This window comes from Empidonax traillii, unplaced genomic scaffold (genome assembly GCF_003031625.1).
Source record: "Empidonax traillii isolate 1590-97213 ecotype Southwest subspecies unplaced genomic scaffold, ASM303162v1 scaffold387:size635111, whole genome shotgun sequence".
In the NCBI taxonomy this organism is placed as follows: domain Eukaryota; kingdom Metazoa; phylum Chordata; class Aves; order Passeriformes; family Tyrannidae; genus Empidonax; species Empidonax traillii.
The window spans coordinates 54,939-71,235 of record NW_020955580.1 but is presented as its reverse complement, the minus strand read 5'-3'; the positions used below and the strand labels follow the sequence as shown (position 1 = coordinate 71,235).

The window sequence follows — 16,297 nt, the reverse complement described above, 5'->3', positions numbered from 1 at the left end:
GTTATGTTACTTGTGGCACCTAGGGACTGCATTCCCTAGGAAAAGCTGGGTTTTTTTCTTTTAAAGGCTGTGAGATCATAGCACGTACAAAGAGGTGCTGTGGAAGTGCTCAGAGGTAAATGCATGTTGCTGCAGAAGACCAGAGCTGGTGCAGTACCACTCCCTTTCCACGGGTCCTGTCAAGAGCCCGGACAGCAGGGCCCTCGAGACAGCAACTCCAGGAGAAGTGTGTTTGGTCTTGCTTCAGGAAGAAGCAAAACTCGAACTAATTTTGCAACACCGTGGCAGACAACTCTGATATACTCTAATATTGCTGGGGACGGGGTGGGGGGGATGTGGTGTAAGGTACAGGACTGAGATAAAAAGAGTATAAAGGAACACGAGTAACGTCTCTTCCACATTTCAAAGGATTCGAGTGCCTTTTGCACCGCAGAAGTGAATTCCTTGTGAAATGAAAGGAAGTGCTAAAGAAAGCATTCTGAAATTGAAATCAGCATCCAACTAGATGCCAAGTTCAAAGCATTAACACCCAGACTTACAGGGCTCTCCCCAGGGCTTTACTGCAGCACATGTTCCCTGTTTCCAAAGAAGCTAGCTACACAAATTTAAAAAAATTAATTGAGAGCAAGTATTATATTCTGCTGATCTTACCATGTGCATCATCATCTGGATAGCCAAGTCAGAATATTCAGAGACATAGGTCTTGCACTGCAGGAAGGGGGAAAAGAAAGTCTTGTGACCATCAACCCACTTGTGCTGTGGAGTTCATCTAGAATTTTCTAACACATCTCAAGGCGTTCATTTACCTGCTCTACTTAGTAACTATTCTGCTGTCTTTCAGAGCTTGTCCCAAATACAAAACGGCATTTCAGGTTACACAATCACTTCTCAGATAACTGCTTATCTGAGGAGTCCTTTTCTCTTCCTCCCCTTGCTGATATGACCACATTACACCCTGCCAGATCATTTTGGTGAAAAAGGCCCTTAAGGGCTAGAAGCAATCTGAAGTCTTTCTTTTCTCCTCCTCCTCCTCCTCCTCCCCAGTCCCACACCCCTCCCAACCTTCCTGACCATCAAGTTTACAATTTCAGCGTTATTGTTATACTGTGTAACTATCATACAGTGCATCCTACATGGAACACAATCTCCCTTGCGCTATTAAACAGAGAATACAATAGATGGGATTAATGCCCTGAACAAACTATTTTGTGTTTGCATTCAGGAACAGATTTTTTTCTATTTTATTTTTGCCCCAGCTACAAAGGACAGCTCACCATATCGGACATTCCGGGTCCCAAACGGTCACACTCCTCCTTGGCATGAGCCACCAAAGACTTCACAAAAGATGAGTTTGTCTTCACAGCTTCCTGAACATCAGTGACCAGCTGGATGCAATCCTGGCACACATCCCCGCTCGCCTGGACAAAGAGGGAGAGGAAACCCGAGTTGACATAACTTCTCGTAACATGTTTTGGAAGCTTCTGTCCTGATCAAATTTTTACGAGCTATTCTGAGCTGTATACAAACCTTAGCAAATACTCTGTGGAATACTTTAAAGCCTGAGCTAATACAGAGGCAAGCTACTGCTGGTATGTGCACCAGCCACTAGATGGAGATTAGGCACATACTTGGCTCCCAAACCAGGATAACAGTTAAGATTACCCAATCTTCAGAATCTCTTGGTTTTGTTACAGACCGCAGCAAGGTTTCTAAATCTGGCACAGGTCTTACCATCTCCACCCACAGCAGCTTGTTCTGCACCCACTCACTGTTTAACTCCCACACTCTGCCTTGCTGCCAACACTCAGCCTCTGCTCCCAGGCTCATCGTCTCATCTACTCCCCCTTGTCAACTATTTGTTCTTTTCCAGTCAACCTCTACATTCAGATAGACAAATGCTTTCCCCTCCAAGGGCACAGCTAGCAGGTTACTCAGAATGGGGGAAGAGTTGTTCTTCCTTTGAACACTGGTGACAAACTTTCTCTCAGAAGACACTGTTTCCAGTAAGACCCCCTTGATTACCCCAGTCCGGGACGGGAACAGCACAGCACTTGTCTTGTCTTTACAGACTGTAGAACTTAATCCAAGATGATACACAGGGTCCACACTGGAAGAGCCCTGCACCCTTACCTTAGGCTTCTGCTTGGGTTTGTCCTCAGGGTACAGGAGAAGAGGCACGTTAGCCATGAACGGGGACGCCAGCTCAGAGAAATCCAGCTCTGGGATCTTGTTGGTCTGGAGCTGTTTCTGAAGCTTCATGGCTGCAAGGTGCTTCTGAAGGGACTGGCACAGGGCGAGGGCACTGCACACAACCTCAGGGTTATCCTGGGGAGGGGGAGGACAAGATACACTCATAAAGCTCCAAACTCGCATCACTTTTGTAGGAATTTAAGAGCAGAGAGTCATTCAGCTGAAATGTGGCAGACAGGGAAAAAAGTTTCACAGCAAGGAACCAGGCTTCAAACTCACACTAACTCACTGCCACATCAGTGGCCCACACGGGATGGAAGGATCATATGCACAGCCCCATTCAGAACAGAAATCTGGGCATCACAGGAGCGCGGCTTTTAATTCTAGCGGTTGAAAATTATCTACTTACTAGCTCTTCTTTGATCATATCCATGATAACTGGTAGGTAGGAATCCACAATTTCTTTGCACTCAGACACCAGGCCTGGGTCAGGAAGAAACTCGCACGTCTTTTCCAAGTAAGAGCGGATCTCCTCCTGGGAAAGATGAGGTAGGCATGGACAGATTATCCCTCTCTCCCAAATGGTCCTTCCATTCCCAAAACACACAATACAAAGCCTAAAACAAGCTCCTGGGACTCAGACAGGTCCAGGCAGTGGCAAGCACAACTAGATGGGGGTTTTACACTGTAAGCCCATTTTCCCCAGTCCTGACCTTTGGTGAGACCCTGCCAGAGTGAAAACACGCAGCACTGCTTGCAAGGCCTTGCCACAGTAGAGCATTTACATTTAAGAGGAGGAAGTGAAATTATGGACTAGGGGAACAGTGACTTGTTTATACATAAAGTACTCACAGGTTCACAAAAGAAAAAGGGACTAAGTGCCCTCAAACCCAAACAAGTGTAATCATCCACTTCTAGAGACTGCAGTATCCCACCTTTTAAGGCTGGTGGCCCACTGGCACAAGAACAAGTTTATTAAGCATCTGCAGTCAATCAGGGACGTGTTAAAGCATGAGAGGCTCTAGAATTTGCTAATTTCTAAACCAGTGGAGGCTGTTTGAAAGCCTTTTCCCCTGCACTCTAAGTCCCTTTCAACATCTGCTGCCTATGTTAGGAAAACAACGCAGCCAACTGTTCCACCCCCTCACCACGAGATCTTGTTCGGCCCACGGAACCAAAGAGAGTTTTGGGGTGAGGAGAAAGGGAGCTCTGCTTACCTCAGTGCCATTATCCTTCAAAATCTTGCCAGCCACCGTCACGAGCTCCTTACACAAGTCACAGGGGATACTGCTCTGGAGAGAGAAGCAGAGAGTTACTCCGAGAAAGACTTAAGTGCCTCTAAGGGTAGGGTGTAAACAACGCAAAGCACTACATTTGGAACTGAAATTAAGGAAGAAATACTGGCCAAGGCTGGGGTGGGAAGAGGTGTTTCAAACAAAGAGTGAGCCTATCTCAAGCACGTCCAGCTCCAGTTTCCTTCAGTAAATCGACAAGGCATGAAGAAGCTGGCATGCTACCACCTGTTCACTTCAACTAGTCCCGTCCCTTGAAGCATACTGTCCCAAGAAGCCTCCTCCTGAACCTTTTACCTTACTTCTTCAGAGAGTTCACACTTGCTAGAATCTAAGAACTTTCCAGGCAACTTGCCTCATTTTAGTTGTGCTCTAACATTCCCCCCTTTCCCTAATTTCCCCTAACCTGAAATATCTCAGCACAGACACAGCCAGCGTGGACTGAACGCCTCTGTAAGTAAAATGCCTTTGTCCCCCCCTAGAAAAGTTGTGAAACAATACCCCAAACTACAGCTACACCTAGTAAAGCAGCCCTCACACTTGGTGCAAATGCTACCTGAGAGGCTGCACTAAACGTAACATTTCTACCACTGTTTGTCAGGGCTTTCATAATTTCGCATATGTTGGAACACGAACTTTTTGAGAAAGACCTGAAGAAGCACAAAGCTGTTTTCGTAATAACCCGTTGCTCAAGTGGACTCCGTGAATTAGGGGTCAGCAGCAAAGAGGAACGAGTGAAATCCACTAGCTCCATTCCATACATCGCTCGCTGATTGTGCAACAGGTCACGGGAGAAGTCAGCAGACAAGTTGTGCAAGGCGGAGCAGTGAAAATCAACCTTTATCTAGCGCCTAAATTAAGGCACAGCGATCAAAGCAGAGCCAGATGCAGCACTTGGCTCCAATCAGAGACTTGGGAAACCTTCCTCAGCACGTGGGAACCAGCCACCTCAGCCGTGGGTGGCGGGGGGAAGAGGTGTGAGCAGCGGGTACTCACTACAGCAGGCTTGTTCCAGACGTTCTGCTGGCAGTGCTTCACCGCCCCGCACTGCGACGCCGTGCGGATGCTCTGGCACCACACCTCGGGCCCCTTCACACACTCCTTCTGCCACAGCACAGGGCTGGCCACAGCTGACAGGGAGAGAAAAACAACCAGGTTTACACAAAGAACCAGGAAAAAAAAAAAAAAAACACAGCGGTTGGAGCTCCCTCGTGAAGCGCCCGAGTCTCAGCGCCTCAGCAGTCCATCCCCGCCACCAGCCACCTTTTGTTAAAAAAATAAATAAATAAAATAAACACAAAATTCAAAACCCCACTTTGTTTAGCACGCAAGAACTATCAGATGACTTGAAACAGGGAAAATGGTCACTGCAGAAATGTACACTTCAGACGACTGATTCCCAAAGGCTACAACCTCCCTTTTCTCCTGTTCCACTGTCACTTCAACTCTGAACCAGCCCGGAATTGCTGTCTGCATTCCTCCTCCCACGTGAACCACCCTGTTCTCACACAGCAACTGAGAGAAGAAACTCATGGGATTAGAAGCCGCAACAATGTACACATTACATAGAAGGCTGAAGAGCAGGTACAGACCAAAACACTGATGATAAACAGAAAGTTTTCATAAACAACCCAAGGAATGTTCTATCTTAGTTTTTAAACCACTAAATCTACACTTGCTTTGGTTTTTTTCTCTTGGTCAGCAAATCGACTGTGTACAGAAATATCTGTGGGGGTGAAAAGAATTATCAGTCCTTGTCTGGACATGACCTCCCATCCCACGTGGAATTGCCTTCCAACCTATTAAGTTTTCAAGTAAAACACGGAATGCCATTTCTGGACAGTTTTTCTAAAGAAATGTAACAATCTGCACTACGAATAAGCAACAAGAAAAGTGAATCAACTGCACCTTTTTGCTGACTTTCCAAGTTTCTTTTTTTTTTAACTGCACTGTCTGGACTGGACACCCAACCGCTCCCAGGTTCTAAAACCATCCTATCTGTCAAGTAGGCTCAGTTTCTTCAGCGGTGCCCTATGCTACACTAACCTATGAAGAAACAACTCCTATAATCCCACAGCAAACAAGCTCCAACAAAATCTACCATGGTGCAAAGCCCACAAGGCACTGCTGTCTAAGTTTATAATAACAAAAACACCAAAACGAAACACAAACCCAACCTGTTCTAAGCCATTATACCTGTACGGGTGTTGCTGAGGATCTTTACATCAATGCTGTTTACACATGACAAAATCCTCTAAAATTACACTGTCGGCCAAAAGGCAGGAGCTAAGCTGTTTCATCCCTTCAAGGTACTAACAAGGTCAGGGCAAGAGGAACCATCACTTCTCCATTTCTCATGCCTCGTTCTCGGCCATCAGGGGATCGATGTAACAGCTGAATCACCGGTGCACGTACCAAGGTGCACAGCCACCACGCATCAAACAGCCACACAAACACTGCCTTCTAGGTGGCAATCTGCAGCCTTCTCAGCTGTTGATTTAATAAAGCCCTGTTTACACTGGATTTCAGAGGAATGACCCATTTATTTCAAGAAAGACGTGCTTTGCACGCTTAATCTCTTACACAAGAGCCTGGAGCTTGCCACCTTCTCTCCCAGAAAAAAAGCCCTGACTGCACATCATTGCTGAGCAAGACAGCACACCAGGACTGCTTGTGAAACTGTAGGGGGACAAAAAAAAAGAAAAGACTTCAAAGCTCCTAATAACGTATGGTCAGCAAAATATTTACAGCCTGTTCTAAACTCCAGCATTATGGATCTGGGAGCAGGAGAAGAGTTAATTTTCAAAGTCAGACTGGCCAGCCAAAGAGCTGTCAGCTCTGGCAGGGTGACAATAACCAAGTAAACACTTGGTTGAGGGAAAGTTATTCTTCTCTTTTAGATACTGGCATTGAACAGTGGTAAGAAGGCTCTGGAAAGCAGAATCAAGCTCTGAATAAATTCAAGCAAGACCTGGACTTTAAACAGTGGAATTAAGGGCTCCCACCTATCTACAAGTACAGCTTTTAACCTATGCCTTTATTCCTGTAAATCAAAGGAAATTACTGCCCTTACTTTGAAACTTACTGTAAAACTCCAAATCTAAACTACATAAATCAAATCCAGTTATTCCAAGCAGTTTCTCAAAATCTTGATCTAAGAGAACGTTTAAAAGCCAAACTGAGGCATTCACGCTGTAACTTGCACTGGTTTGATCTGGCCTTTAATGACCTTCCAGGTTCTGTTTGCTCCTTTAAGATCCTGTCACTGTGTGACTTTTCAGATCCATACCAGCTTCAGCAGAATGTCCAACAGCTAATCTTGCTGCTCCTTCCTCACAGCCTTAATAACAGGTCATTAACAAGCGCATGATGAAAATACTACACTTCAAATTTATTCTTACTGATCAGCACTTCTGGCTGTGTGTCTTTAACAAACTCCCTGCTGCATGGCTTCTGTACCAAACATGTTCACACAGTCACAAACGCTCTGACTTGTTCACAAGGAGGGGAGGGGGGTTAAAAAAAGGCTTAAAATTAGATTGACCTTTGACAGTGTATTAAATAACTGATGCCCCCGACTGCTCTGCTTCCCTGCATCCCACCTCACCAGCCTGGAAGGAGAAAAACGAGGAGTATCACAGCCGCATTTTGCTCAGGCTCTGCTCAAAGCACTGCCTCTGGGCGCAAAGTCACTTGGAATTTGAGAAAAAGGACATTAATGTTACCTGCCACCCCCTACAGAGGGGGAAAAGACAACCTCAGAAGAACTTGGGAGCAGCAGGGACAGCGAGGCATAAGAAGAAAACTGTTCATAAGCCACCGAACACTGAAAACTAGTTTTAGGATGGAAGCAAGCACTCCAAACATTTTCTCACCGGTATTACTTAAAGTCCTCACTCCTGCACAACATCAGAGGAAGAGGAAATGCCAGCATACCCAACAGACTTTTGCCAAAAGAAGTCCACAGGTTCAAAACCTGGGTCAGATGAACACTTAACCTACAGAAACAGAAAGTGGTGGAACAGCAGTGCCCTTTCAGCTGCAAAGTGCACTGGGGGAGTTCTTTCTTTCCGAGAAGACAACTCTAAATTCCATATTTTCAGTACAGATCCTTCTGGCCAAGCAGTGACCAGGCAAATCTGTTTGTCAGGGCCCCACACAGTTGGCACATTTTAGAAAGCAGCTACACAACAAAGACAACACACATGGCTTCTGTTCTTCCATCTTCTACAGTGACTTCAAATAGAGCTAAATTTGTATTAGTTTATTCTCTACCATGTGGGAATACTGTCATTAGATGTATAATATGAAAGAATGCACCTTCATTGCAGCAGTATATCCACCATCCTTTCTGAACATCCTGGGAAAAACAAACAAAACTAAAAAAACTCTGCACTAATTCGGATCTTGCAGATCCAGAAAAGCACAGCCTGAAATCCTTTACTGTTCCCACTTTTCCCCTTTAGCCTGTTCTCCTATTTAATTATGAAACAGCATTTTTCAATCATATATTAACTCACATTACAACAAAGGCAAATATGCCAGTGAAGCGCGTTAAGACCTTGTGCTGCCTCAGAACAAAGAGTTTTGAATCTTAACAGTTTTCTTCCCTCCAAACAGCCTTCGCTGTAAGAGGTGAAACACCTAAACGTGGCATTTCACATCCCCAGCACAGCAGCAACCCAAGAGAAAGAAAGGCACTGTCACTCACAGTGACAGCTCTCGATGCTTGCTGGGTACACCCAAAGGGATAGGAGTTATCTCTGGTCTCCCTTTATTTTGTGTATTGTTCTTTATCTGAGGTCATCTGTTTTCAAACAGATTTCTCCTTTCTCTGGAGGTTAGCTCTCAACAGTCACACCTCATGCCCACCCAGATATGCCCTCCCCCTTCCTTGAATTTCTGGCAAGCCACTGTTTTTAGAACACTGAACAAGTTTATCTGCGAAGGCCAGGGTGTTCCTTTAGTCATCCTCTTCACTGGTTCCTCCCTCCTCCAAGTACTTCAGATATGGCTCCTTCAATTTAACACAAAAAACGGCCTTTGCTCTACCAAGTTTTTCCTAAATTAAGCAGCGCAAGAAAGTGGAGAAGAAAAGACCTACACCCACTCTGACCTCTGTGGTGAGATGAGAAATCCTCTCCCAGAACTAGCGTTGCCTCGGAAAACCCAAACCCCAACAACACCATCAAAATATTCCAAGGGTAAGAAGGGTAACAGCAGCAAAGGAATGAGAATCCTTTGATCTGAGGCTCAGGTCAGCACCCCAACACTGCCAAAACACCAGGAACACAGCCCTGCAAGTGACAGCTGCCAGGAATCCACATAAAAACCGGTTTAAAGGCCGTGAAGGCAAAGGGAAACCTGCGACTCGCTCCCACAGTGGTTCTATCCTCCTTACTTCAGCATCTGTGCATTGTTTCACTTCTCCAAAGGAGCAAATGCTCAACCTCCTTCCTCCACACTTGGAATGGAAACGTGAGCATATAGACAGGGTTAGGGCAGCAGAGGTGAGAGCCCCCTCAGGAAATACCCACTTTTCTCCTTGGGAAGCCTACAGAGCCAGGCATGTGGAAGCACCAGTTCAGTTCACCACTTCTCTCCAGGAAACAGGAACCTAAAATGTCTTATAATGGCTACAATGTCTGGATTACCCTCCTGCAAGGACAGCTACAGGAAAATTGGTAGGTAATTACCTGTCTTGAGAAGAACCTTCCATTCCCTCAAGCATTTGTATTACTCATCCTCCAAGGAGAGCCAGCCTGCAATTTTTCCCTGAGATTCTTGGAAAAACATCCGAAGAAATCCCATCCAAAGCTGCACTGAAGCTACTGATGAGACTTCTGTGGTTGTGCTTGAAAGTTAATACCTTATGTAAGTTTCTGTGAACAGAGATTTGAATGGGCCAGACCAGATTCCCTAAAGAGCCAAAGGATGATCCTGAAAACTATCACCCAGGACACAAAGGAGTTCAACTTGAAGGCTCCAGCCTCCTCCAAACCAAAGTGTTAGAAAATCCCTGGTGTGAGCAACATGATTACAGAAAAATTACCCTGCAAATTGGTGGGGGGGAAAAAACCAAAACCAAACCAAACCCCAAACAAACAAAACAAAACAAACAAACAACAGCACATAAAAATCCAAAACAAAACAAACAAACAAGCAAAAACAGGAAAGCACTGAGCTGCTCTTCACCTCAATAGGTTGAAGTCAGATGTGGAAGATAATCTGGCATGCTGTCAAATCTTATGCCCTAATAGTCTAACTTGTCCTAGTACATTAACATATCCATCGGGAGGGGATGTTTTTAACAAGGTTTCCTGCTTAGTAATGTTAAAACAGAAAAGACCACTGCTTATCTCCCAGAAACACCCACAGACCGAGTGAATGCATCAGTCTCTGCCACTCTGTGCTCTGTTAGTAACCAACTTTTCCCCCCTTCTTTGGAGAACTGCAAAAGCAAAAGTGTTTTTAAGTTAGAGAAGTCAAGAGGGATCAACTTCTCCTCACCAAGTCTTACAAAGTGTCTACAAGTCAAGGAGTGACCTCAACCCGAAGTTATCTGAAGGGCTCAATACTCCCCAGCCTCTCTGGTCAGTTAATGAGTAAAACTTCAAAAGTTGTAACCACATCACACACCAGTGACTCTTGCCAGAGGGCTACCTACGCCTCTGAATTAATGAGGCAGTAAAGTGACCACAATATTTGAGAGATTACAGGCAATTTGCAAGAAAATTAGATGAAATCTGGCGGGCTGTTATTAGCATTCCAGTTAAAAAATCACAGACTTTGTGTTCAACATCTCCTGATGAAAAACCAAGCATGACACATTTCTAGCCAGTGTGATTCACAAGAAATGAGTTTTGAGTTAACAACCACAACCAGGCTCTTCCCTAAAGTGGGGAACGAGGTTCCCATTTTGGCACATGCCTCTGCCTCAGGTGCTCCCTTGCTTCCCTCACCAGCAGACAAGCGTGGCAAGAGGAGCAGCTTGTGCACGTACAAGAAATCACAATAAAGTTAAAGAGAGCAGAGAACTGTATGAGCTGAGACAGTAAAATCACCTCTACTGTCCCAGTAAATTGTCCCAGTTACTTCCAAGGTTGCAAGGGAATAATTTCCAGATAGGTCTGAGGTCGCTGCCAAGCAGGCCTTGGCCTCTGCCTGAGATTTATTTTTTTATGACAGAATCTACAAGAGATGACTGGATGTTCAAGGGCATCTGGAAGTCACTCAGCAGGAGCAAGTGGGCCTATACAATACATTAAGATATTCCCCTTAAGAGGTTGGGGGTTTTTTATGGGGGGAAGGACAGGACAGATTTCATGTGAGCCTCTGCAGAATTCCTGTACTTAACATCCCTCTTTCACCAGGCAGACAAATCCACACCACAAAGAGTGGGGAAATCTGCTATCTGACATCTGAAACCAAACACTGCCCCATGACCAAACACAGAAAAGCACTGCCCTAAAATACACACTCACGCTTCAAAGACCACAGAGGCAGCCCTTTTAAATTGCAGCAGGCACTCTGATATCTTAATAGCAGCAAATTAATTGAAAAAAAAAAAAAAAAAAGCTGCTACGTAAGGAAAAAAATCAAAACGGAAAGTGAAAGAGTGAAGACTAAAGATAAAATGAACAATCCCTTTTTCTGTCATACAGTTCTAAGGCGTTGCCCTAATCTACTTTGAAGAGTCATATCTATGTGTGATACTGGAACAAAAATCCAGGGGCAAGCAGCAGTAACTGGTAGAAAACAAAAACCTTCCTGCATTTTCTACCAGAAAAAAAACCTTTCCCGAAATAGCACAGCCCAGCCTCCCGGTGAGCCTCAGCCGCATCAGGTGACACACAATGAGTTTTGCTGACAAGCTCCCCCCCTTCTCTTGCTCCACCCCTCTCCATCCTCCGGGCCAGAACACCCCTCCGTGGTGCGTGGAACAGCACAACGCGAGCGCAAAAAGCCCGCACTGGGCTCTGGCGGCTCTGCGGAGGCGGTGGCGCATTCGCCAGGCGTGACTGAGCAGGAAGAACGGCCCGCTCAGCTCCTCCAGACACAACCAAGAACCGCTCTTTTCTATTTATAAACCTCCCCGGCGCACAGGGGGAGGGATTGTGCAAGGGCAGGTTTACACGGGGCATGTGACTGGTGCGCTATCAAAGCGCCGCTGAGCTGTGACGGCAGCGAGGTGCCTCGGACCCCGTTATTCCTCCAACGAACAAGGACCCCATTTGTATATAATCACAGAATCGCTTAGGTTGGGAACGCCCTCCAAGGTAGAGCCCATCCTGTGGCCGATCCCCACTTTGTCACCCAGCCCAGAGCACTGAGTCGTTCCTTGGACACCTCCGGGGGTGGGGACCCCTGAGCAGCCCCTGCCAATGTCTGACCATCCTTTCCAGGAAAAAATTCCTCCTGATGTCCAACCTGACCCTCTCCTGGCACAGCTTGAGGCCGTTGCCCCTTGTCCTGTCCCTTGTTCCTTGGGAGCAGAGCCTGACCCCTCCCCAGCTCCCCACTCCTGACAGAGCCAGAAGGTCCCCCCTGAGCCTCCTTTTCTCCAGGCTGAGCCTCCCCCAGCTCCCTCAGCCTCTCCTGCTGCTCCAGCCCCTTCCCCAGCTCTCTTCCCTTCCCTGCACACGCTCCAGCCCCTCCGGGTCCCTCCTGTTGAGGGCCCAGAACCGGGCACAGCCCTCGGGGTCCCTCAGCGGTGCCAGCACAGGGACAGTCCCTAATCTACCCTACAGCAGTGGGCTGCAACAGCCTGGCATTTTCTCTTAGGAACCACACTCACAACCAGAACAAGCCTGCAAACCATAGAGCACAGTCCCATTATCTGCTTTATCCACATCCTCCAGAAAATTCAAGCCAGCCTAACTCAGCCTTCAAATTTCCTGTCACCAGATGTTCTGACCAGCATTTGCTGGAGGAATTACACATTAACTTGAATCTTCCTTCCTTCCAAGGTTTAAGTAAGTCTACTGTTTTGGGGAGAGGAGTAAAATAATCACATCCTCAAAGTTTGTACTCGCCCCCTCCAGCTTAACTTTTACTTTAGCATGAAGGAGGGTGGGAAAAAAATTCAGCTAAAGAGAAACTGACTTCTGTGTTAACAGCACGCCCAGCTTTCCCTCCTTTCCTGGCCTCAAAGACAAGCAATAATCAGAGTGTGCATCAGTGGTCCAGAGATGCCAGGACCTGTGCACCCTGCTTTAATTCCTCTGTGCATCCCTCAAAGGGAAGATGCACAGCAGCCCTGTAAGTAGGTCAACCAAAAACCCTCACGGCCTGTAAGCCAGCCAAGTGACTCCATTAAGATACGCCAAGGGTGGCTAAATTTTTTTTTACACAGATAATTAACGAGCTTAGCAGACGAAAACGGTGTTTCAGGTTGTCACAGCAAAATCTTCAGAGAAATCTGCACGATAACAGAGCCAATTAGTACTCATAACAGAACCCTGGTGGAGAAAAGACAGGTGTTTATTTGAGTTAAAACAGGGACTTCCTAAAGAAAAACAGGCCTGACCAGTCTCCTGCCACACTCAGTTGCATACCATGCCTTTAACAGGTAGGCCAAATGAAGTCTCATCGCTGAACTGGTTTCTCATTACAATTTCCCTAAATACACCGGTGGGAAAGCTGGTGGATACTTCAAGGTGAACCCTTTTCACTTTTAAAGCACAAGAAGCTGCAATGATTTTAGCGATTTGGAAACGGTCCCAGTAGGAGTGGTAACTGGTGGCAGCTAACTCAGCACAGAGCAGACTCAAAAGACGCTATTAAAGCAGATAAATACGCAGAATGAAAGCTGATATTTGCTTTCTTGCTTCCAGCCTGAAAAGTCTGAGGTTCTCCATTACTCTGTCCACATATTAGCATATTAAATATTATCAGTCTATCTAGGGGAAGGTGTCCCTGTCCACAGCAGGGGGGTTGGAAATAGATGACCTTTAAGGTCCCTTCCAACCCAGGCCATTCTACGATATTAAAACTACAATAAAGCACAAGTCTAACGTACAATCATGAAAGATTTCATAGGCATAATCTGCTATACTCTACCAGTTGGTTATTCCTCTAGCCTTTAAGCACCTGATCAGGCTTTTTTTTTTTTTTTTTTTCCCAGTTGACTTGTGAAATGCTGCCAGGTTAAACCTGTAAGCAGGTGAGCTCCGGGATTACAGTAATCCTAATTAGAATAAAATTCCCCGAGTAATTGTGCACATCACCGTATGAGTCCTCCGATTTTGGAAGTTCTAGCTATTCCATGCCACAACCCGAAGGTGTTATTACCACTCCTGTCAGACTCCGAATCGCTTCTGTCAAGCCTCTGCGATGTACAAAACGCTTGTTCTAACCTCCAGTCCTAGTGCTAAAGGGAAAGGGAATATCAGCTCTTGCCCCCCCCCCTCCCCAGCACTTCCCCCGCGGCAACAACAGGTAAGGAGGCAGCGAGCAGCAAAACGAGTGGAATTTTCCATGTGGAGCAGTGAAAGCACACAACAGCAAAGGCCACCTCTCGCCATCTGCAAGAGGATTAGCAGCCATCTCTCTCCCCGAAACGACGGAGATAAACAGAGAAAGCAGTCCCCACCAACTGCGCCCGCCCATGCGGTGCCTGAGATGCCCGCTCAGTGTCGGATGTGGATGCAGAGGATCAGGAAGTCATTTCCATGCCAGTACCGGGAAAGGCCGGTTCCTCACCGGGATCACCCCCCACCCCCACCCCTCTTCTCCCTGGCGCTATTTTTGGGCGATTCCCCCGCCACCGCCCCAAACGCGGCCCTTCCATCACAACCACCCCGACGGCCCCCTCTTAACCACCCCAATCGCCGCCTCCTCCTCTCCTTGGGATGCGGTCCTGCTGTGGGAACACAAACAGCGTTAGGACCGGCCGGCCTCCCTCTTCCTCCCCACCACCACCACTGCACCCCGCCACCCCGGGCGCTGAGGGCAGCTCCCCCTGGGCGCGGTAAAGAAGGGGCCCGGGGGGGGGGGGGGGGAGGCAGGGCTCACCGGCGGCGAGGAGCCCGAGGAGGCTGAGGAGCGCAGGGAGCAGCGGCCGCGCCATGATCCCGCTCCGTGCCCGTCTGCAATGCGGCGCCACCGGCACCGCCCGCCGCCGCCCTTATATAGGGGCGGGGAGGGGGACACGCACGCGCGCGCGGAGCCCCGCCCCCTGGGCAATGGCGGCGAAGGGGGGGGTGGTTTGTGAGGGGCGCGAAATGGCGGCCGGGAGGGCCGGAGGGGAGTGCTGTAGACGCGGCTGATCGGAGCCCCCGCCGCCTTGTAAACAAACGAACAAACAAACAAACACAAACAAACAAACAAAAACACCTCACAGCCAAAAAAAAGGCGCCTTTGGCCTCCGCAGGCAGTAAGAGCCCCCCACAGGCAGACCGGGCGGGCAGGCGGGGTCTGATGGAGGCGCGCGCCAACATGGGATCAGAGTGTTTAAGAGTTGGAATGGACCTGAAAGTTCATCTCACTCCAACACCACCCCCCCCCCCCCCCCCCCCCCCCCCCCCCCCCCCCCCCCCCGCCGTGCCACGGGCAGGAATGCCTCCCACTAGACCAGGTGGCTCAAAGCATTACCCAGCCTGGCTTTGAGTGGTGCCAGGGTCGGGGCATCCACAGCCTCCCCTGGGCAACCTGTGCCAGTGTCGAACCAGCCTCACAGCAAAGAATTTCTTCCCAATACCCACCCTAAATTTCTCCTGTTTCAATCCGTAGCCGCTACTCCTCATCCTATAACTACAGTTCCTAACAAAGAGTGTCTCTGGCTTCCCCGTGGCTCTCTTCGGGTACCAACCAAAGTCTCTACACAAGCACACATCACACTGGATGGACATTGTTGGACATGTGCTCCAGCAGTGCTTCCCACTTACAGGCTTCCCACCTCGCTGCCTGGGCTTGGGAGGCAAGGAGGGTGCTGCTTTTTCCTTGCCCCGTGCTCCCAGGGCAGCCAGGTATCGCTGCGGTCCAAACCAACAGCAATTAAAAATACAGTTAAGAACAACAGACTGAACTGACTTGCTATCTCCCTTGCACTGATGCGCCTTGCCCTGATTCAGCAAGAGGAGCAACAAACTAACCCAGAAAAAAAAAAAAAAAAAAAAAGTAATGCAGCGTTTTCCTGACTGGATCAACAAACCAAACCAGCTTGGCTAAGGGCCTGAGCTGGTCCCTCGTGGGCTCCCCAGGACTGTGCAGAGCTGCCAGACCAGCTCCCCTCCTCTTCTAAACCCACACTCAAGGCTTGCTGTAGCTGCAGGAAGGGTCCTTGATAATGCTGCTCACATCCTGGAGAGCTCCACTTGGGTATCCCCTGCAGCAGCATCACCACAACACACACAGACTCATCACACCCCAAGTGCTCGCCATCTGCCAGACTTATCCTGCCCATTTCGTGGGGATCTCCAAAGTATTGCCCTTGATCTAAGGGCAGACACGGTATTACCTTGTTAGGTCCCTAACTGTGTGTTCGTTTTCCAAGAACCAGACTTCTTGATAGCAATTAAGGTTTACTTGCAGTGTAAAGGTTAGGAGGAAGCGGATCTGTTCTGTTTCACTTTACCAGGCTATACTAAATAGGGTAATGCACATTTCTCCTTCTCTTATAAAGAACTTTTAAAAGCCAAACTAAGAAGCTGCTGTTATCACGCTCTTCTTCACAAATCACAGCAGGAGAGCTTGATGCACACACAGGGCCTTTGCCCCTTTGCAGATCAGCACAGCTTCGTCTGGAGCCTTCAGAGACTCGGCTATCACCACCATCTGGAGCCAGGCTCTTAGGTAATTCCCAAACTGGAGTC

General features: G+C 47.8%; 1 protein-coding gene across 5 annotated transcripts in view; it reads right to left on the bottom strand.

Moving 5' to 3' along the window:
* PSAP (prosaposin) overlaps positions 1 to 14,602 on the bottom strand; it is a 23,837-nt gene extending 9,235 nt beyond the window's left edge. For all 5 annotated transcript variants that reach the window (XM_027893364.1, XM_027893367.1, XM_027893365.1 and 2 more), the window contains exons 1-7: positions 14,499 to 14,602; positions 4,479 to 4,612; positions 3,408 to 3,482; positions 2,600 to 2,725; positions 2,131 to 2,325; positions 1,275 to 1,418; positions 652 to 708 (exon numbers count right to left, since the gene is read on the bottom strand). In XM_027893364.1, coding sequence (XP_027749165.1) covers positions 652 to 708; positions 1,275 to 1,418; positions 2,131 to 2,325; positions 2,600 to 2,725; positions 3,408 to 3,482; positions 4,479 to 4,612; positions 14,499 to 14,553 — 786 coding nt within the window. In that variant the 5' untranslated portion in view covers positions 14,554 to 14,602. The remainder of the gene's footprint in view (positions 1 to 651; positions 709 to 1,274; positions 1,419 to 2,130; positions 2,326 to 2,599; positions 2,726 to 3,407; positions 3,483 to 4,478; positions 4,613 to 14,498) is intronic.
* Positions 14,603 to 16,297: the final 1,695 nt, after the last annotated feature.